General features: G+C 42.5%; 1 protein-coding gene across 3 annotated transcripts in view; it reads right to left on the reverse strand.

Moving 5' to 3' along the window:
• msh2 (mutS homolog 2 (E. coli)) overlaps positions 1-23890 on the reverse strand; it is a 77240-nt gene that overhangs the window by 26737 nt on the left and 26613 nt on the right. For all 3 annotated transcript variants that reach the window (XM_069931044.1, XM_069931045.1, XM_069931046.1), the window contains 4 exons: positions 23224-23357; positions 12051-12250; positions 5234-5343; positions 1819-1942 (listed from right to left, as the gene is read on the reverse strand). In XM_069931044.1, coding sequence (XP_069787145.1) covers positions 1819-1942; positions 5234-5343; positions 12051-12250; positions 23224-23357 — 568 coding nt within the window. The remainder of the gene's footprint in view (positions 1-1818; positions 1943-5233; positions 5344-12050; positions 12251-23223; positions 23358-23890) is intronic.

The following is a 23890-nucleotide window of genomic DNA, read 5'->3' on the forward strand; positions in this document are numbered from 1 at the left end:
CCTAATTGTAACCCTTAAGAATGGCTTTTCACCAAATTCTAAAGCAAATTCTTTTTTGAGGGCCATTTGAATTTGTCTTGTTATGAATTGAAGGGTAAGAAAATTGGTTTAATGTTGTGGATTCCTAAAACCCAGTTACCCAGTAAAACCAGATGGTTTCCTCAGCTGATAAAACAGTCTTTACAGTTGTATTTATATACGTCCATCACCCCAGATAGAAAATGTCATCAGCTCATGGAATATATTTTTCTTCATTAATTTACCCACTTCTTGTAAGTATGCACTAGCATATCTAAGATCTAGAGTATAATGCAACTTATTTCAAGAGGAGTGATATTCCTTGTTCTATGACCCTTAGTTCACAATTTGAGTAATTGCAAAGCATGCATGTATGTGTGCTATGGAAGTCCCCCTCTCCAAGCCAGAACGTCCCCACATGATATTGAGAATAAGCCTCGTGTCAGCAAAAACCCTAACTTTTAGGATTGTTAAAAAAACATTTTAAATAGAGTGTAATAGAGTGTTTTACGAATACTCACTTTATGAATATTCACTTCTATGAAGAAACCTGTGTTCGCTTTTACGAAATGATTTGAATGGGTTTTTGCTTTTATGAAAATTGTCTTCAATAATAGTGAATGCGTCTTTGTTTTATGCCATTTCAATTTACGAAAGGATTTATAGGAACGCTCTAGTTTCATAAGGCGGGGTATACCCGTAAAACAGTGTCATTACCCCGACATCTGATGTTTCACAGGAGTACTGATACACAAGAAAAAGTAGAACAGATACCAAAATGGATTAAAAGATATTCCTTGGAGTAGGAGAGGAATAGTGTTACAAAGAGGATATCAGAGTTACTTAAGGCACATATAACAACAATTTTGTGATTAAAATGAGGCATAAGCAGAGCAGAACTGACTACAAATATCTTGGAAGGTAGTATTGAAGTAAAATGCTGAGAAGGGTTGAAGGAAAGGACATTGAGGGACTTGAAAACAAGAAAGAAACAAGATGCACCTTCATCAAGAGCTAATGTAGCTCAGAGAGAACATAAGTGATGGTAAAGAAGTCTTGGGGCAAGGTAGGGCAAGAACATCAGTATTTAGATCATTACAACTTTGAGGATGGAAAATGGTATACCAGACAGTAGTGTGACAGAACAGGCTATAAAGTTACAAAAGGGTTGGATTCGAATTTTAATCTGTAGCAGAGTCAAGTAATATTGAGGTGAAAACTGGGTGTTCAAGCGATGGCTCCTATGTAAGGATGGAAGCTCATCAAGATCAAATACAATTCTAAATCATGGATCATTCAGAATTCTAACACATCACTAGGTTTCTATACCTAAGTGCATTTAATAAAGGACACCTTGAGTATCAGTTAAGTTCTGTTGATGAATTGGAATACATTTGGAATTGATGGAATGGATATTATGCATGTTTTTTTGCCTGCACATGATAACCTAAAATGATATTCAATCCACATTGATGGGACTGAAAATACAAGTTGAATTCAGTACCCAACGAAGCTATGGAATAGCAATGTAAGAAATAAACAAGTTTCATAACAGTGTATTAAACATTGCCCTTTTAAAGTTAGATCAAGGAACAGTGCTGAGCATATCAGTTACTATCTTCTGGATTTACTAAGATTCAATTTTGACCATATTTAAATGGAAAGTGCTCTGTAATCTATCATTGATTGATATTATTCCCATGAAACATCTTAGGAAGTTTAAACTATATTAAAGCCACAATACAAAGTAACTGTAGTTGTTATTATATGAACAAAAAATTAAAGCAATCTATTTTGTACCTAACTCTCTGGCAGCTTGGTTGAGGGCCAACTGCATATTTTTCTCCAGGTTATCCATCTTCTCCCTGAGTTCAGTTAGATTTGGGTCAAAAGATGGTTTTACCAGGAACTCGTGGTTTTCCACCTGTTAAAATCAAATGATTGCTTACAATATAGAGTTAATTAAGGAAAATATATCTAATTTATCATTGCAAAGGATGGCCAATCAGCCAGCACACCAGAGCTCTTGAGTGAGGTTAGAGAAGGAGAAAAAAAGGTGATGCAAAAAAAAACAGAATTTACAGAAATAATAAAAAGTCAATCAGCTTTTGTAGCGAGAAAGAATTCATAATTCAGGTTTTCATCTTTTGAAAATAATTGTCAGATCTGCAGAGCATTTGCAATATTTTTTTTGGAGAAGACCTGCTGGCTCTTGACACAAAAGTGTTTATCCCATTTCACTATAGAACAGAAGTACCAGAAGAAAACAAATTTCTCTCTATCTGTAACAAAATAATTGACATTTCATGTGTTCAGTTGTCATTATGCACGAGAACAGTAATTATTTCATTTAACTCCATTTAGAATTGCATGCTTTAAGGATTTGAGAGCAGATCTTTAATATTTTAAGGGAAGCTATATGGAAGATAAAAGGAAGTCAAAACCACAAATAAATCAATAAAAGCCAAATATCCTCAAGAAAAAAAGTAAACAAGCAGAATTGGAAAGATAACAATAAATTAGTTAATTATGCTTGGCTGGATAAGATATATTTCGATGTTAAATGAAAGGAGAGGGTTCATCTGTCCTTTCACATTGATAAAAAAGAATCATGGTATATGTGGAAGAATTGTATAATTCTTGTGTTTTTTCCATGCAACAGCAAAATAAGCCTATGCTGTATACTAGGAACACTGGTAATTAAGCCATTTGCATGTTTTTTTTCCTTTACCCTCTCCAGCACCATCACTCTTCCCTATCCCTGTCATTTGCAGAGTTTTATGAGGAATAAATTTTAATGCTTCTGATACTTTATCCGGTAGAAATCATCTAATGCTACACCAACATTTAAATTTTCTTTAATCTTCACTTGAAAACCACCAGCTCACTTCTTACACATGAGTGTGCACTGTTCCATAACGAATAAAGGTAATTTCCCTGGGAGCTGTATTCACAAAGGTCACAGTAATAATGCAGCTGCTTCAAGAAAGCATTTTCTAGACTGACTTACTTCCCCCAGTCCAATTTGTTCACAGCATTTTTAGGGGGAAATGGTTCTCCATTTCAGGAGCTGAAACCTTCTCATTAAGATAAAACCAATTCCAAGTGTTACGAGCCCAGAGGACCCCCAAAACCCAGCAGCAATAAATATTCACCAAGACAAAAAGTTACTTAAACAAACGTTGCTTTTAATAATCTTTAAACATGAAAACAGAATCACACTTTAACTTACTTGAAGGGCCGACATGGCCTGTTTCCTCGCCGTAAACAGTTATATGGTTATCACTTAACTAACCTAATTTAACCCCCTTATAATTCTAAGCGAATGTGTATGTAATGTGTGTGTAAGTTCAGAAAAGTTCTTTGATTCACAGTCCAATCTCACTTCTCATTCCTCCAAGTTCACTGGTTGCAGGCAATTCTTATACTGGGCACAGAATTTAACATTTATAAAGTTCACCAGGCTTTGGTGCTTGAAAGGTAAATGGTTCTTGTCGGTTTTCAGAGAGAAATTTGTTGTACGCTGGACACCCACAACTGATTCCTTTTTAATCAGCCACTTCAGTGTCTTGCCGGAGAAACGTGCCCCCTCAAGGTTCTCCAGATGATAACCTCTTTCTTTCAGGTCACCACAGAGTTCCTTTTTGTTTCACTTATTTCAAGTGAAACATTAGACAGCCAGTCCTCTCCTCTTGCATGAACCACAAGGGCTTTGACCAGGCTGAACTACGCACTCACAACCCGTCTTCCAAATAGGGTTTTCCATAAGCTTACCAGCGTGTCCTGTTCCAGTCCCAGCTGCTGCTGCTGACTGTCAGGCTGCAGAACTGAATTATCGCTCTCTCTCTCTCTCTCTCTGAGATAAAAACCTGTTTGACTCTCTCTGCTTGCAAAACCACATGATCCTCATAGAGCAATTCCACTCCAGACAGTCTGTGACTCTGACAAGTTCTTTCATCTGTTGTCTTTTTGTAAACAACAATCCATTAGTGAAGTCTCTTGGGCACTTTCCAAAGCTTTGCAAAGGTCTGGGGCCGACATGTCTAGCATGAGCAGAGCTCCAGTATTTTAAATGGAATCTATTTTAAAGTGTTTGTATGTGACCTACACAAAAAAATCTGCCCCAATTTATCTCCCAAAAACAACTATATACAATACAAACACAACATAATCTGTCACACAAGTCATACATTTGAAGTGAAATTAGAGAACCTTATCATATAGCTTTAGACATCATATCCAAAGTGGTGTTGTACTAGCATTTTTCTAAAATTTGAAATATTCAGATACAAAAGCGAAATACTATAGTTCTGCCAGCAAATCATGTTTTAAAATAAAAGAGGAATTTAAATGGAATCACTAAATTTCATATAGGCTTCTGAGAAATAGTTCATTCACTTAAAAATGCTGAAAAAGAATTATTTTCTTTTTTGCTTTCCACAATGTCCAGATTCCTAATTAAGATTCCTTGGTCACGAACACAAAATTTGTTTCCATTGTTTATGCTCTAAAGGGACACAAAAAGGCACCAATAGACCAGTACCACTATCAAGACAAGAAAGAGAAGCATGGACATCAAATATCCATGGCTCCTGCCACCTCCTACACCCCCATAACATCAAAGTGCCTGAAATCCTGTCCCTTATAGAGGTGAACTAGAGCTCAAACCATCCAAGTCACCCTCCTTGGCCTCTGGTTCCAAACCCCCTTGGGGGGGGCCATGCTCGCTATCAACACCCTTATGAATCTCAGTCCCGATGCCCAATTCCTACTGCTGAGGTTCTCTACCAGGCTTTTCTGATGCCCTCTGCCAGTCTGCTGCATCACCACTCGAAGTCAGGGGTGCAAAGCAAAGGCCCTGCCATCCTGGGGTTGACCTCCATGGGTCTTCAATGTAAACAAACAAATTACTGCCAGCCTCATTCTACAGGCAGTTTAAAACTGTTCGCGGCCATTAGTCTGGATGACCATACGACCCATGGAGGAGCACCAAAAGACCATGTCTCTGCTCTCTCCCTGTCTTTCTGGTCTGCACCAGTGGCTACACTGCCATTGTAGCAGCTGTAACAGTGTCTCCATCTTGTCACCCATTGAAAGATATGGCATAATATGTATGTTTTTTTAATTAATTCACACAGACTCTTACTTTCACCTTCTTCAAACTTTGATTAACCTGTAAGCTTTGTACCTCAGCTACCTCAACTCGATGACATACCTGATTCAGATCCAATGTGGTCTCAATCAACTCCTGAAACTTGGAAAAATCAGTTATGAGGTCAGTCAATGGAGAGATGAAAACATCTTTCAGTAACATCTGGTGTGCTCCTGTGGAAACAATCAGCATTGTAACAAAAGAGAAGGAAAATTAATTTCAGTAAACAATATAGCTATGAATATTCTAACAGACAACATGCCAGCATTTCAGTGAATTACTTAATTATGGGCCATTTATTATACAAACTAAGAATGGGCACATCAGTATAGTTATTTATGTACAAATGTTTCAACACTATCAGTTAAGGAAGCAGCAAAGCCAAATATAGTCTATATTTGCTCAATGACGTACCATTTCACCATCAAATTCACATAAATGCTACCTGGCTGACCATTGAAATTTCTGCGGTAGAAACAAAGTAAAATTTGCACAGAAAATCTTACCCATTTCATGTTAAACACTCCTAACAATTACCCTTGCTACAAGCCCAGAGGACACCAAAACCCAGCAGCAATTGAAATTCACCAAGACAAATGGTTACTTAAGCAAAAGTTACTTTTAATTTTCTTTAAACATAAACAGGATCAAACTTTAACTTATTACTATTAATTTAACCCAACAATCCCCTTCTAATTCTAAGTATGTAATGTGTACTATATAAGTTCAGAAAAGTTATTTAATTCACAGTCCAATCATATTTCTCATTCCTCCAAGTTCATCAGTATCAGGAACTTTTATGAATCTTCAAAAGGCTTTGGTGCTTGAAAGGTAAATGGTTACCACTCCAGGAAGTTTCTTGTTGGTTTTCAGAGAGAGATTTGTTGCTTGATGGACATACACAAATTGATTCCTTCCAATCGGCCACTTAAGAGTGTTGCCAAAGAAACTTGCCCCATCAGGGTTTTCCAGATGATAATCTCTTTCTCTCAGCTCACCACAGAGTTGCTCTTCTGTTTCCCTTATCTCAGGTGAAAGATTATACAGCCAGCCACCTCCTTTTGTATGGACCGCAAGGGCTTTGAACAGGCTGCCAGTATAAGAATTGCCTGCGACCAGTGAACTTGGAGAAACGAGAAGTGAGATTGGACTGTGAATTAAAGAACTTTTCTGAAATTACACACACATTACATACACATGCACTTAGAATTATAAAGTGGTTAAATTAGGTTAGTTAAGTGACAACCTGTCTTCAAAATGGGGTTTCAAACAAGCTTCCAAAAGCCACTGCAGAAAACCAGCAAGCTCATTCTCTGTCAGACAGAGAAAAACCTGTCTGACTCTCTCTGCTTGCAAAACCACATGACCTTCCGAAAACAGCACATGCCACCAAAAACAGCTTGCTGACTCCCAAAAGCAATTCATGAGAGATCTTATCAGTTTCCTAAGATGGGCCCTTCCACTTGCATCTCCTTGTGAAAATCTCCAGCAGTTTATCGTCTTTGCAGACTTGTAGGCACCACCTTACGCGTAACTCTTGCATTTTAAAATGAGATCTGTTTTGAAGTGTTTGTAACCTAACTAAAACCCCACAATCTGTCTTTCAAAAACATATCTATACATAATATAAAATATAACATAATCTATCACACCCTCAATGGTCCAGACAATGAAAATTAATTATAAATGTGGTTCATCATTCCATTTAACATTTATTAAACAATTTTAATTGTTCATGGTATTAAACAAGATTATTTTTTTAAAACTTTTCCCATTTCTCTTCTCTCTCCAGACTAATTCAATCTTGTCCCCCTCCCATTTATTTCTTGTTCTGGTCCCAAATTTATCAATTTTATTTTATACATGGTTCTCAGTCCTTGGGCTGTTGAAGTGACCTGAAACCATAACTCTATTTTTCCTTCCACAGATGCTGCTTAACTTATTGAGCATCTCCAGCATTATTTTTAATACTGGAGATTACCCACCCCCCCCCCCCCCCCACCAAAATAAAAGCCTTGGATGGAAAAGTTGGTGGCTAAGTTAGTAAGTTTGCAAATGATGGAAATTGGTGGAGTTGTGAACAACATTGAGGGTGATGAAAGAATACAACAGAATATAGATCAGTTACAGATATAAACAGAGAAATGGCAGATGGAGTTTAATCCAAACAAGTGTGAGGCATTACATAATTGGAAGTCAAAAAGCACTGACATACAGAGGGATCTAGGTCAACAGCTCCTTGAAAGTCACCATGCAAGTAGATAGGGTGGCAAATGATCACTGTATATTTATACTCAGTGCCCTGACCAATGAGAACGAGTCATGTTGCAGCAATACAATTAATTTGTATTGCATTGCATTGCATACTAGAAGTTCAGAGTTCAATTCTGGTCGCCCATTATAGGAAGAATGTGGAGTCTTTGGAAAGTATACAGAAGAGATTTACCAGATGATGCATGATCAATTAACCAAAAGATTGAAGTATTGGAACTGAAGGCTTTATTAGCTCGAGATGGACAGCATCCCTTGAGTTGCTGGCTCACAGACCCGGACTTGGACAGGGTTGAGGCATGACAGCCTTTATGGGGAATAAAGGGGAGAAGTCCCAGTGGGGGCGTGGTTCAGTCAGGCGCCCTCATAAGTTCAGTCTGTCTAGAGGCCTCCTTTGGCATTGAGACCAACGTACCTCCAGTGGTATGGTGGCCCCCATTGGTTGCGGCTGCTCCTTCTTGATCGCCCCGGCCGGGTGCTTGGCTGAGCCAGGGGATTAATGCATGTGCACCGGTTGGCGGGTTGGCCGAGGAGATGGAAGTAGGGATCTGAAGCCCTGGAGAACTGGTTGGGGGTACCCGACTGTTGGCTGGTGGGGTGGGGGAAGTCCAGATGCTCCTGCATGTGCCAGGTCCTGGATGGATACTGTGCCCTCGCATCCATCCGGGAATGCCACATAGGCGTACTGTGGGTTGGCGTGGAACAACTGGACCCACTCAACCAGTGGGTCGGATTTACGGGTCCTTATTCGTATCTGCAGTGGTACTGGCCCGGGGATTTCAGCCAGGTAGGTAGGGCCGTTGCTAATGCATGGGAATGTAAAGAGTCTCTCATGAGGTGTCTCATTGGTGGCCGTACACAGGAGGAACCTGTGGAGGGCCTCTGGGAGGACTTCTTGCCAGTGGGGGATGGGGAGGCCCTTGGACTTTAAGGACAGAAGTACTGCTTTCCAGGCTGTGTAGTTCTCCCACTCCACCCGGCCATTCCCTCTGGGTTACAGCTGGTGGTAATGGCTAAGGGCAATGTCGTTGGACAACAGAAATTGGTGCAGTTCGTCACTCATGAAGGACAAACCCCTGTCGCTGTTGTTCAAAGCCTTTATTATGGTAGCAGCCGCCATGTCCGGGCAGGGGATGGTGAAAGGGAACCACAAGTACTCATCGATGATGGTGATGAAGTACATGTTGCAAGTACATTTTGAAATCCATACTTCGGCGTTCAAAGGGACGAGTGGCCTTAATCAGGTGTGACCTGTTGGGCTGGTAGAAGCACAGTTTGCTGTCTGCGCAGGCCTGGTAATTTTTGGTCAGCGTCTTGACGTTGTCAATGGAATAGGGGAGGTTTCGGGCCTTGATGAAATGAAAATGGGTGATCCTGGGGTGGCCGAGGCCATCATGCAGTGACTGCAGTCAGTCCATCTGCTCACTGGCACATTTCCTCTGAGACAGGGCATCAGGAGGCTCATTGAGCTTACCAGGCCAGTAGTTTGTCATAATTCTAGGTAGAGAGCTCAATTCTCCACCACAGGATTTTATCATTTTTGATTTTATCCCGCTGCTAATTGTTAAACATGAAGGCGACTGCCCATTGGTCAGTCAGCAGAGTTAAATGCTTACCGGCAAGATAATGCCTCCAGTGCCATACTGTTTCAACTATGGCATGAGCCTCTTTCTCGATGGAGGATTGTTGGATCTTGGGGCCCTGGAGGGTGCAGGAAAAAAAAACACTATGGACCTGCCCACCTGGTTAAGTGTGGTGGCCAGGGCAAAGTCCGATGCATCACTCTCCACCTGAGACAGAGTGGAATCGTTCACGGGCCTTTGCAATGTTGGCTTTGATTCAGTCAAATGCCTCACGGGCTTCTGCCGACAAGGGAAAAACAGTGGCCCTGATGAGGGGAGAGGCCTTCTCCTCATAGCTGCGGACCCATTGGGAATAGTAAGAGAAAAACCCCAGGCACCTTTTTAGGGCCTTGAGACAGTGAGGGAGGGGAGTTCTAACAATGGGTGCATGTGGTCAGGGTCGGGGCTGATGACTCCATTCGCCACCACGCAGCCTAGTATAGCCATGAAAACTTGTGCTGAAGACACACTTCCTTATGTTATACGTCACTTTGCGGTGTGGAGGAATTTCTGTAGTTCTTGTCGTGGTCCTGCTGGTTATGGCCGAAGATAGAAACAAAGTGCTCCTGTGTTCATCCACCATCTGATCCATCTCCCTTTAGAAGACAGACACTCCATTCGTGACCCCAAAAGGGGCTCTAAGGAAATGGTACAGGTAGCCATCCACCTCGAAGGTGATGTACTGGCGGTCCTCAGGGCAAATGGGGAGCTGGTAGTATACCGACTTAAGGTCAATGGTCAAGAATACCCTGTATTGTGCGATCTGATTGACCATGTCGGCGATGTGAGGTAAGGGTTAGGCGTCTAGCCGGGTGAACCTGTTGATGGTCTGGGAGCAATCTAAGACCATCTGGAGTTTCTCCCTGTCCTTTACTACTATTACCTGGGCTCTCCAGGGGCTTGTACTTTGTTCTATCACATGCTCAGTGAGGAGGTGTCTCACCTCTGACTTAATGAACGCCCTGTCCTTGGCGCTGTATCGCCAACTTTTAGTGGTGACGGGGTTACAGTCAGGGGTGAGGTTAACGAACCAGAGGGATTCGGAGCATGGAGAGGGCAGTTTACAAATTGAACTGAAGGGAGGGTGGGGCCCATCATACTCCATAGTGACGCTCTTTAAGTTACATTGAAAGTTCAACCCCAAGATGGTGGGTGCACAGTGGAAGTATAAGGAGTGGAAAGTCAGTATATACTGTACCTTGGACCGTCAGGGTTACTGTGCAGCTCCCGCGCACTTGGTTTGCAAGGCTAGGGATTCACTGAATTTCGTGGGCTGCACTTCCAGTGGGTATTGCTGTACAGTGTTAGGATGAATGAAGCTCTGTCCTTCCACTGTCAAACAGGCACAAGGTGGGGTGGCCATTTACCTAGACACATCGTGGTCCTAGAGAGTTAATGTGGTCAGCATTGATCTAGGGTTACTATGCCAGCATCAGCTTGTCATCCAACAAGATGGCAGTCGTGATGGTGACCCCCATGTCTAGCACGGGGCCCTGTCATCGCTCACCGGACGAGGAGAAAATGGAGGTGACGTCATCACCATAAGTGATGAGGGCAAAGACGGACGTGACGTCAAAGCGGTCAGTGGTCTCCATAACGCACTTGCATCCCCGTTCCCTGGAAGTGGGGGTCCCCGTACGTATGTGGCGCAGCTGGGCTTAAGGCTTTACTTCGTCCTTCACAAAGTGTTCATTTTTCCGGCAGTTGGTGCAGGTGTGTCCTTGGTAGGGCAGCAGTTTCTCGGATGCTTGCCCTGCCTGCAGAAATAACACATCAGGAGGTCGCTAATGGCAGCGGAAGTCAGAACGGGATGGTGGCACCCATGATCCCCGTGAGATGCCGTGTGCTCACTGGAGAACAATTCAGTGTTGTGGATGGCCATTTCTAGGGTATTCGCCAGCTCGATGGTTTGAGGTAAGCTCAACTGTTTCTGTTCGAGTAGCCTTTGCCTCACGTGGTCGAAGCAGGTGCCCGCTACACAGATGCCTCTCATCAGTAGTTGTGCATGCTGTTCTGCACTCACAGCTTGGCAGTTACAATCCCTTACAAGCTCCTGCAGGGCCCTGACAAAATTGTTGAATGCCTCCCCAGGTCGTTCCCTGCGTGAGTGGAGTACATGCCAAGCATAGATTTCATTCACCTATACCTTGTCCTGGTCTTCTCTGTAAGTTTGATAGTCCTGGACCATCCGGTAGACCCGGTGCCTGATGTATGAGAGCGGTAGATGGAATTTGATGCTTTGAAGAATCTTTTGAAGCAGCGATGGCAGAGAGCGTATTTGTTGGCTGCTTTGGTTCTCTCAGGTCGATCCAATTTCAGATACTTGTCCTTTTTCCGAGGAAGTGAAAATCTAGCTAATAAAATTGATGCGTGATCAATTAACCCAAAGACTGAAGTACTAGAACTGATGGCTTTTATTAGCTAAAGATGGACAGCATCCCTTGAGTTGCTGGCTCACACTGACCTGGCCTCGAAGTGGGGGCAGGGTTGTGACACGACAGCCTTTATGGGGAAGAAAGGGGAGGAGTCACGAGCCGGCCAGTGAGAGCAGGGTCAAACATACAAGGTCAAGGTATTTACATACACAAGTGGTTTCACCACACCAGGATGCAGGGAAAAGTTCAAAGATGTTTTGGGCAAGGGTTTTTTTAAAAAAAAACAGACTTGGAGGTGCCTGGAATGGGCTGCTAAGATTAGGAATAGTGGAAGTAGTTATCATAGTATTATTTAGGAAGCGTCTGTATAGATATGTACATGAATACGCAAGGAATAGAGGGATATGTATTATATGAAAGCAACAAAATTTTTGTTTCATTTGGATAACATGAACAGCACAGTCATTATGGCCCAAAAGGCCCATTCCTGTGCTGTAGTTCTATGCTCTAATTTCAAATTCCTGCATCTGAAGTTCTTAAAAACAAATTTTCAATGCAGAAAACTATTCATTTTATGTTGGGCATGCAGATACTCTATGAGTTACTACTTACCTTGGTATCTATCCAACACCTGTACCACATTTGGGAGGTGATTGACAGCCTGGTAAATACGATAACAGTCCTGTAGGACTGCCGCCTGACGCTGGAACTTCTTTGCCAAGCGATTGAGGTCAGGAAAGCGCCGAAGTAGATCCTCCTGTAAATTTTGCCGAAGCTCTGTGTCTTCCACAAAAGCCTCCACAAGGTTAAGCCTTATAAAGCGAATGATAAATCATTAGATATTTGATTAAACAGACCAGGGTCTAAATCACTTAATAAAGTTAGTTTCAAATCATCAACTCACAGAACTGAGAGAATAACATCTCATGAAAATAACTATTTCAACACTAATGATGCAACAATGCAACATGTAATGCATGCCGCCCAGAAAGCCTGTTGCCCAATCTTAATAGCGTACTACCAACTTTTCCCATTTTATATGCATTTTTGTGCAGAATTGGCAAAATAATTTGAGAAATTTTATCTGATCCAGATGGGAGTTGGAAAGTTAGCCATTTCCTATGCACTACATTCTTGTATCAAGTTCATTGTAATGTTAATAGGTACTCCAGAGCATGTCCACTGCATATCACCTTTATTAGTAGCTTTCTTTCACAGCCAAGAAAATTTGAGGGGTGGGTTAATGAGAAAATTTGCAGAATTAAAAAAAAAAATCATGTCCCTTGACCTAAAGATGGTCAATTTAAACAAAAGAGGCTTCAACTAAATTCCAGTTTACAAAATAGAACCTTTTTCCCAATGACCAGATACCTCAAAGCAGCTACAGTCAATGCCCTAACTTTTGAAATAGGGCCATTATTGTATTACAGGAGACAAGTTTGTAAATGAAATACCCTGTTAATCTCAGTGATATCTTAGATCAATGCAAGTTCATTCATAGCCTAGATAATAGAGGAAACAGGAAATCAGGATTCTATTTTCAGGTTGCTTTGCAATGCTGACCCCAGTACGAACTGGATTGGATCATGCCAAGGTCAAGATTAGTTGTGATGCACCATCGTCACAAAATCTTCCAAGCATACATTATTATTGCAGATGCAAGTTGCAGAGAAGGTGGCAGAAGGGATATATATGACAAAGAGCAAAATCAGGTCATATGGTTAAATGAGGCATTGTTTGTGTTATGTGTTATTAACAGCAGGGCTGTGAAACATGCACAGCAGGTCAGGCTGTACTAATGGGAAAAGCCAGTTACCCAATGTTGGTGAATATCGAGTACAGAAAGCTGGAAATATGTTCAAATGGCAGAAAAGCTGATTCTTGAGTTTGCATTGGGCCTTGTTGTAACAGCATAGAAGGTTAGTGTGGGAATGGGACTTTAATTCTCCACTGGAAATTTATAAAAAAATGCTATTCCTGACATTTCAACATGTTGCATTCTTAGTTTTATATCTTTCCACGTTGTTCTGCCAATTATAAATTTTAAAAAAGCTAATCTATAACTTGCGAACAAAAGACAAAAAAAAATCAAAAGAGCCCTTTCAAATGTTAGTTTTTCTTTTTTCTGTTCCCCAGTATCTGGTTTAAAAGCACATCCAGGTCTGTGTTCTGACTTTTGCACATACTACCTGATTCACATAAATCATGACTACCTGTCATTAAGATAAATACAAAAAAAAAGAGATCAGATGTACACTAAATTTCAGATCAACATATTGCATATTTTTTTGGCCACAATAAAAATCTTCTGAACCTATGGCTGTGGTGTCAATATTCTCTACCCAAGTTTCCTTTACAATATGGAACATTTCCAATCCAATATATAAAGAACTAATTGAGACCAATTCTGGACATGTACCTTTGGGTAAAATGCAAGGTCCTAGTGAAGTCAATCCATGTAACATTCAAGATTAATAAAACGTAATATTACATAAAATTGCATTTAATCTGCCATAAGGCAAAGATTCACCATCAGCAGAAATTACCCTGTGCCCATCACAGTCAAAAAAAAAGCAAGAATTCCTTCAGAGTTACTGAGTGTCCATGAATTTGCCTCTAGCACTTCCAATAAGTTCACACTTTAGACCAAACCATCACCAACCGAGCTCCAGGTCCAAACCTCTGACACAATCAAGAAGCCTTCAGTGCCCTCGGCACCCTCTCGCATCCCCGTTCTAATATCTGGTACTGCTTCAGCCAGTCTGCAACCCCTCGAAGCCACTGCCAGCGCAGGTGCCACCATCTTGAGTATGGAGCAATTAGCAAAAGGAATGGGTAGTAGAATCCTGTGGAGGAGTGCTGTATATCCACTCTCCCATCAGCTGCAGTGCTGCTTTTAAAGCAGCACCGCCATTAATGTTACTTTTTTTTTTAATACAGGGAATATTCTATGATCTGTCTGATGTGCCTTGTAGAAGGAAATAAATATTTTGGGGAGTCAGGTGAGAATATTCAGTCTTACACAAAGTGCCAGAAAGAGTAATAAAAGTAGATTCAGAGGAGGTTCACCATTTCTTGCTGCTTCCAGAGGTTACAGAGAAAGAGGAAAAGAAGTACTGGAAGGCAGATTGGACTGAACCTTGCTCATCTTTTACACAAAGATCCTACTTAATTGACATGTGATGGCCAGTGTTTAAAGCCAGCTTGGCCATTCACGCTGAACCAAGAAAAGCCGGGTCAGTGTGACTCTTTACATAGCAACCCGGCATCTTGGCTGATACCAACTACCTTGGCAGGCAAGGTAATACACGGATGAAAATTACCCCCCCCACCCCCCACCAAATCCCACGTTCATTATGCTTACACTGGTAAGTGAAGTGGTTAATTCCCATCTTTTAACAACTGTATAAAAGGGGTAAATTGATACTTTCAAACTTACACCATGTAAAATTAATCTCATCCATGCCTATATCTTAACTTTCACTGCATGATAATACATCACCTTGTGGATACTGACTGTGGCTCCCAGTAACTGTTTCAAATTCTAATCCCGTCTTAATCACGTTCATTCTTATCCATGCAAGTTGCTACAGTCCTACCAGCCTCAAATATCTGCATCGTACCATTTATTGTCACTCGCACATTCATTACCTTCAGCTAACTGACCCTAAAGCTTCAATTCCTTTCATGAAGATTTCAATTTCTCTCCCCTCTTTGATCAAAAATTAAATTACTTGCCCTAATACTTTCCTGTAACTTAGTGTGCATATTGCTTGATAAAGCTCCTTGGAATGTTTAGCCATAAAAAGGTAATATGTGTGTAAGCATTATTACCCACTAAAACAGAAAGAATAAATTGAAATCAACAGAAGAAAAGATAAAATTATAAGTTTATATATTGATTTCTTACTTGTCATATCCAGGATAATTATTGAACAAAAATGTTATACTTCCCTTTTACTTGGATCATTAAATTCTAAGTTTCAAAATGTGACCAGTAGGGGGCAGCCAAATCAGTTTTTATCATTCTTGTTACTGTACTATGTTAAAAGCCCAGAGGACCCCAAAATCCAGCAGCAATAGATATTCACCAAGACAAATGGTTACTTAAACAAAAGTTGCTTTTAATTATCTTTAAATGTGAAAACAGAACTTATCACCATTAACTAACCTAACTTAACCCCCTTCTAATTCTAAACGCATGTGTATGTAGTGTGTGTATAAGTCCAGAAAAGTTCTTTGATTCACAGTCCAATCTCACTTCTCATTCCTCCAAGTTCACTGGTTGCAGGCAATTCTTATACTGTGCACAGAATTTAACATTTATGAAGTTCACCAGGCTTTGGTGCTTGAAAGGTAAATGGTTACTGCTCAGGAAGATTCTTGTCAGTTTTCAGAGAGAGATTTGTTGTTCGCTGGACACCCACAACCAATTCCTTTTAATCAGCCTCTTCAGTGTCATGCTGAAGAAACTTGCCCCATCAGGGTTTTCCAGATGATAACCTCTTTCTTTCAGGTCACCACAGAGTTCCTTTTTGTTTCAAGTGAAACATTAGGCAGCCAGTCCTCTCCTCTTGTATGAGCCACAAGGGCTTCGACCAGGCTGAACTAAGGACTCAAAGCCCGTCTTCTAAATGGGGGTTTTCCACAAGCTTGCCAGCTTGTCCTGTTCCAGTTCCAGCTGCTGCTGCTGAATGTAAAACTGCAGAACTGACTCCCTCTCTCTCTATCTCAAAGAAAAGCCTGTTTGACTCCATCTCTGCTTGCAAAACCACATGACCCTCTTAGAACACCAAGATGCCACCCAGACAGCCTGTGGCTCCAAACCTACTCCTCAGAGATCTTTCATCTGTTGCTTTTCGAAACAACAATTCATTAGTGAAGTATCTTGGGCACTCTCCAAAACTTTTGCAAAGGCTTTTGGAGCCAGCCTGTCTAGCTTGAGCAGAGCTCCAGTATTTTAGACCTACACTAAAAAACCTGCCACAGTTTATCTCCCAAAAACATATCTATAATCTGTCACAACTACATTCTCCATTTTGAAGTAATATGGACAAGGGCCAATCAATTACGTTTCTGTAATAAAGTGGCCTTTACTATAGAAAAGCATCAGGATACTTTATGATTCAAGAGGTTGAAATGATTGTCATGCCAAAGAAAGAGTCAAGGAAACAGGTGGTATTTCTAACAGAATAAAGACAAGACATTCCAGTCAAGCCACAATCATACTACTGGCCACTAACATAGAACATTACAGCATATTGTAATAAACCCTCCCTACCTCATAACACTGGTTTTCTTTCATTTATGTGCCCAAGAGTCTCTTAAATGTCCTTATTGTTCCAGCCTCCACCACAACTCCTGGCAATGCATTCCAAGAAACTGAAAAAAAAAACTTACCCCTGATGTCTACCCTAAGCTTTCTCCCTTCACTACCTAGATGTAAATTTAACATTGCCAAAATGTACAAAGTAGGAAGGCTAGGTAGGGCAATTTGCTAAGTGGTACTCTAAATAGTAAGTAATTGCAAAGTTCTAGAGATGCAGAAGGATCTCGGTGCTCTGGTGCAGGATTTGCTGAAGGTTAACAATATAATTGTTTATTACTGGGAATTTAATTCAGAAGTAGTGGGATTATGCTTCCGTTATGTTGGGTTTTAGTGAGACTACATCTGTTACATTGTGCTCAGCATTAATATCATTCTTAAGGAGATGCAAATATGTTGGAAGCAATTCATTTGAGGTTTATTTGACTGATAACTGGAAGAGGGATAGGGATTTGCTTGAAACATAGGCTCTTGAGGGCTCCAAACAAAATGTATATGGAGAGGCTGTTTCCTTTGGTAACAGAATCTAGAAAAATGTTGAAACGTGAAGAGTTTAAATTTAGTACAGCTGCAATATTTAGCAGATTGTCCCGGTTAAAGATGAAGCCACATTTAAAGAGAAATGCATACAGTTAGAGTAGAGGTCCCCAAAGTGGTCGATATCAACCCCCTGGGAGTCAAAAACGCAGGGGCATCATTTAAAATAGTGCCTATGGTAGTTTCAGCCAAGCTCGCACGAGAGTGGAGCTTAGTGGCTGCCATGTTGTATTTGTCTTCGCCCGAATAAAACTGACAATCTGTTACAGACAGAACTTTTATAGAACTAGACAGCTACATTTTCCAAACTAATGGATGCCATTTCTACAAATACATTGTAGTGGCCTGTGAACTAAATCACAACCCGGCTCACAAAATGGCGAGTGAATGTGGTGATCGCGAGAGCCCCACAGGGACCAACGGCTATCATCCCACGAAACAGCTGGCACTGTGATGACGTCACACCTGTCGTCAAAGGCAGGGAGTGAATATAAACAGAGCTTGCAGTGCAATAAATCAGTCTTCCACCCCGACTCCTGTGTGTATGTGTCATTCTTAATCCACACTTTGCGTAGCCCGTACACTACAACATCAATACTTTTACTTCGGGTTTTTTTTGTGTGTTACGAAATATTGGAATAAACTTTCCAGGCACCAGAATGTGTCTGAAGGGAGTGCAGGAAACATCATCCTGTGAGTCAGATACCAAACCATAAGACTTCCAAAGTCAGATTATTCATTTTACTGCAGTTGCATTCATACATGTGAGTACAAGTTGGTCAGCCTCTGTTCACTGTTCTTTATTTAAAAAGAAACAAAGGAATTCTAGCATCTGGCTAAAATCCATCTGACATATGGAGTGATTACAGTACTTCAAAAGAAACGTGCTGGAACTTGTCAGCTTATCGACCAATCACAAAGCTATTAATGCAAATATCTGACAACACAGAAGACACAAGAAACTGCAGATGCTGGGATGTGGGTTAAAAGCCTCCATCAGACTGTTTTTATTGTCTAACATCACTGGAATTGTCCTCCATTTCTTCTGCTGAATTTTTCCTAACAGGTTAGCGTGGGGGTGTTCACTTAAGTACACCCTCAGATCCCTGGAGAGTTGCTGCTTTTAGCAAAAATAATTACAGGAATCTTCTCAGTGCTGACAAATTAACTCAGTGAAATTCTTTCGTCCAAACAAATAGAAATAATCTTTCAACCTGTCAAATCCAACTGTTGCCTTTATCTGCGCCCACCCAAAAAATAAAAACTTCAAATTTACCATGCGACAAATCATCTTGAATGTTTTAATTATCATTCCTCTTACAAATAAAAGAGCTGAACAAATATTTAGCAAATAAATATAAATGCAGAAAAAATTCTTGACGTATCAAAGCCTAAACTATCACAATTTGTTCCAGATATTTTGTAATTCTGCTGTACCTGCAGTAAAAAAGAACCTCAGGGCTGTATGTGATGTCGTGTATGTACTCTAACAATAAATCTGAAAAAAATTTAAAATGCGTGAACATATAATAAAAAGATGTTTTCCTTTGAAAATGTTGTTTGTTTTAATGGAGGCTGATTTGGTTAAATTGTAGCTTTATGAAGAAAAGTTCTCAGATGTAGACCATAAATTTTATTAAAAACTAGAAACTAAAATCAGCAAATGAATATGGGAGTAACAGTAAAAAGCAACAAATCATTTACTTTGTAATATACTCAACTTCTGAAAAATGGAGAACTGTAGCGTTCTCGCTGCGTGAGCATGGAGAAGAACTATACACACACCAAGCCTTGAAAATCAAGACTGGTTTATTGTTCTGGCCGTTGCGCTCATATGGGCCCCAGGTGCTGACATTAATGCCCCACTTCATCAGAGCACTGCCATTGGGTGGCCTGCCCCTGCATCGTGAGGGAGGAACAGAGACTGTCTCATCACAGTCCAGATATGCCGGTTTCAGGTGGTCAACAGTAAAAGTCCCCTCACTGCCAATGTTGAGGACGAAGGAGGAACCATTGTCCCTTATGACCTTGTAGAGCCCCTCGTAGGGCCATTGATGTGTTTGGGCTGGTCATGTGGTGGGGGTTGCCGCAGGACCAAGGACCCCACTTTTTGCCGTGTTCTTGAGGGACCGCAGGGTCTTCTGGGCATTTATCGGGGGACAGGAACAAAGGTGCGCTGTAGACCATCTCCATTGCCCAGGCATTGAAGTCCTCCTTCGGCGCGGTACAAATTCCCAACTGGATTTGAGGCATTTCGACCATCCAGTTAGGACCCTTGAGCTGAGCCATCAAGACTGCCGGTGGAAGCATTCCACCAGCCCATTGGCCTGAGGGTGATACACCGTGGTGTGATGGAGCTGTGTCCCCAGATTGTGCCCCCATCCGAGGTTAGGTGCTCAGGGACCCCAATGAGTGCCCTGGTGAAGGTTTCTGTGGTGTTATTAGCCAGAAGGGGCGCCTCCAGCCACCTCATGAAGCAGTCAACTGCGGACAAAAGGTATCTCCCCCAACGGGAAACTGGCAACGGCACGACTATGTTGACGTGTACATGGCTGAACCTGCACCACACTGGCTCAAAAGTCTAAGTGGGCACTCTCATGTGAACCTGCATTTTGGAGAACTGACAGATCGTTCAGGTCTTGGCCTACTGGCTGCCCTGTTTACGGAGGCCATGCCAGACACACCTGCTGGCTACAATTTTGACCATGGCGCAGATTGCAGGCTGCACCAGGTTGTGGATGGCCTCGAAACCCTGGCGTTCCCATGCAGCCAGAACGATGGAGCGGGGGCTGACTGTAGAGACGTCATACAGCAGTGTCAGGTTACCTGGGTCAATGGGACGTCCTGAGGCTGGAGATAGCTGTCCTATACGCGAGGATCTTAGGGTCCTGCTGTTGTGCTTTGGCGAAGGCCACGTAGTCGACCCCTTGGAACAGGGCGTGTACAGACTCGATCGCAGGGCATGACAGAGCATCAGCTACCACTTTGTTTTTCCGTGCAATGTGCTGAATGGAAGGCGAAAGTCAGTGGCTTGTGATTTTACTGAATTGCCTGCCTTCCAAAAAGTAATGGAAATGTCTTACCACCAGATGTAGTGCCAATAGCTCTTGGTCGAAAGCATTGTATTTGAGCTCTGGGGAGTGGAGGTGTCTGCTGAAAAAGGCCATGGGTTGCCACTGGCTCTCAATTAGTTGTTCCAGCATGCCCCCTACCACTATGCTGGAGGTGTTAACTGTTCAGGGCAGTAGGTGCCTCCAGTCTAGGGTGGACCAGGAGGATGCCATTGGCCAGCATGTCTTTGGTGTTCTGGAAGACTCATCGTCCCAAATAATATCTTTTGACTTGTCTGCCATCAGTGCAAAGAGGGGGCGCATGATGTATGCTGCTGCTGGTATGAACTTATGGTGAAAGCTGATCGTACTAGCTAATTCCTGTAGCCCTTTTACTGTGCATGAGTTAGTGAAATACCAGACTGCCTCAACCTTCTCAGAGAGGGGTGTAACCCTGTGTCTGTTAACCCTGTGCCCTAGGAAGTTGATGGTGTCCAAACTGAATTGGCATTTCGAGCAGTTGATAGCCAGCCCGAACTCACTCAAGCGGGTCCACAGTTGTCTCAGGTGGGTGGCGTGGTGTTTGCGGCTGTGGCTGGTGATGAGGATATCATCCAAATAGATGAACGCAAATTAGAGGTCCCGGCCCACTGCATCCATCACCCGCTGAAAAGTTTGTGCCACATTCTTTAGACTGAAAGGCATGCAGAGAAATTCAAATAAGCCAAAGGGGGTTATGATTGCAGTCTTGGGGGCAATCTGGGGGTGAAATGGGATTTGATCATATCTACAGATGAGGTACACTTTGGAGAACACCTGTGTTCCATTCAGGTTGATGGCAAAATCTTGGATGTAGGGCACAAGATATTTGTCGGGTGTTATGGCCTCGTTGAGGCAGTGGTAGTCATATTTGGTCTCTAACCCCTACACACCCCCACCCCCGCTGATTTGGGCACCATGTGGAGGGGAGAGGCCCAGGGACTATCGGAGCACAGAAAAATCCCCAGCTCATCCATTTTCTTAAACTCCTCCTTCGCCAGGCTGAGCTTTTCGGGAGGGAGTCAGCACGCCCTAGTGTGGTGCAGGGGGCCCTCAGTCAATATGTGGTGCCTTACCCTGTGCTTTGTCTGAGCCATGGAGAACTGTGGCGCCACTATTGAGGAGAACTCCACCAAGATGCAGACAAATTCATTGTCCAAGAGTGTTTATAGAGTCCAGGTTGGGGGCGGGTAGTTTGGCTTCCCACAGTACCAGGGTCTGAAAAGTTTTGGTGTGCACCAAGCACTACCCCTAGAGGTCAACAAGCAAGGAGTGGACCCAAAGGAAGTCGGCCACCAGAAGCGGTGGTGCCATTGCTGCAATGGTGGAGGTCCACTTAAAGCAGCTGTTGATGAAAGGAAGACGAATGGTGCAGGTCCCAAAAGTCCAAATGGAGGAGCTGTTGGCTGCCCTCAGTGCTGGGCCCTGCTTGCCACTGCGGGTGTCGAGGCCTGCGGGGCGTAGGGCACTTATCTCAGCTGCAGTAATGACCAGGAAACGCTTGCCTGACATCAAGATTCCAGACTTAGAGGAGGCTATAATGTAGGCTAACCGCCGCAGCCATCAACGACAGTGGCCAGGGCGTTTCCTGGAAAAGGGTGGGCGGCATCAACAGGCCTCTGCACCCCATCGCTGATGCACAGTTGTCTTGGGATATTCACTTTCCTCTCTGCTGGCCTCGATCTTGCCAGGGGCTGTTCATGGGGTTGCTGATGTGGTCTATGACTGCGCTGGTGTCCTTCTTCGCTCTCCAGAGCATGTCCACCTGGACTGCAACCTTCTAAGGGTCGCTGAAGTCCTTGTCTGTGAGCAAGAGTTGGATATCCTCGAGCAACTGCTCAAGAAAGATCCTGCTCATAGAGCAGGAAAGGCTTGTGGACCCTCAGTTAGCGAGAGTATCTCGCTCAGGGCAGACGAGGACGTGGCCCTGTCTTCCAATCTGTTCATTTGCAGCAGGTTAGTAGCTCTTTAAGGGCCGGGTACTTGCCTTGCTCTGAAGGCTGCCCTTGGAAATCTACAACCATTGCCACTGTGTCCTGATCGAGGGTGCTCATGACATAGAAGTAGTGGGTGTTGTCACCGGCAATGTGGCGAAGCTGAAACTGAGCCTCAGCCTGCTCAAACCAAACATGTGGCTGCAACTCCCAAAAATGTTGGAAGCCTGAGAGAAACTGCATGGATTTCTGAGTCACTGGCTCTGCTTGATCAGCCATCTTCAGATCCAATTGTTGGTTGGACCCGTCGGGGTCACCAATGTAGCATTCGCACTACACTAGTGCGGAGAATTCACACACACCAAAGCCTTGGAAAATGAGACTGGTTTACTGCTCTGGCCGTTGTGCCAGGCATTGACTTCAGGGGCCCACATCATTGGAGCACCGGCCTGGAATTGGCTGGCGTTCCTGCCAAAGTTCCCCATCTTCCCATCCTGTGGAGGTGACCTGGGATGATGGCTGGCGTCACCCCCAGGTCCGTGCAGTCGCCGCATTTGTCAGCCATTTTGCAGGCCGGTCTGTGTCACCATGCATGGGCCACTACAGGACCATCATAATCCTACTTTTGGTGATATTTATTCTTTACAATTACATTCTTAACTGCTGCATTTACAATTTCTACATTTCTTTTTGTGGATAATGAATTATGGATAAGCATTTAAATGAGCTACATTAGATAAAGAGGTCACTGATGACCAAGTTAAATACTTTCAAGAGTAACGGTTGCACATTATGAAGGATGCCATGAGGCTGTTCAAGGCTCAATGACTTGACTGATGAGGGAATCAAAAGGACCCACAGTTTGAAAAGTACAGATAAAATGAAATATACCAGCTTACCTTTCCTCAATCCTGTTTTTGTCCATTAGTGGCTGTTTGATCCACTGATTAACAAGGCGCTGCCCCTGAGAGGTCTTGCACTTGTTCAATAAACCAGCTAATGACTGTGTATTGCTAGCATCTTCTGATGAGCCCTTAGATTAAAAAATGTTATTGTCATATTTTGTACCTCAGCATTATGTTATATTCACAACTGCAACATTAAAACATTGATTTAAGCCATTATTTTGGACCACAAGCCAGAGTGAACTAATATCAGTAAAAGGCAAAACAAAAGAAGAAACAAAATTAGTAAATCACAAGGTTTTATTCTTCTTCCTTTGGAACCTAACTACAATATACTGTCCTATCATTCCAGAAAGTAACATGTCTGCAATTCAATTACATTTCAAAGATTTATTGCTGTTATATGATCATTTTTCTTTCAACTTGTATTTGAGCTATTATATTTATCAAAAGATGGGACTTAGGAGAGCCAGATGGAGACATGAGAAGTTCTTAACAAGTAGGATGAAGGAAAATCCCAAACTGTTTTACGCATACTTAAAGAGCAGAAGGGGAGATGCACTGAGGAATAAAGAGGGAAACGCGAGCCGAGACAAAGAGGAGGTACTGAATAGCAGGATATTGATTAATGTGAGGTTAGCGTTGAACAGTTCACGTACTG

Source organism: Narcine bancroftii, chromosome 4, assembly GCF_036971445.1.
Source record: "Narcine bancroftii isolate sNarBan1 chromosome 4, sNarBan1.hap1, whole genome shotgun sequence".
NCBI classification, from domain to species: domain Eukaryota; kingdom Metazoa; phylum Chordata; class Chondrichthyes; order Torpediniformes; family Narcinidae; genus Narcine; species Narcine bancroftii.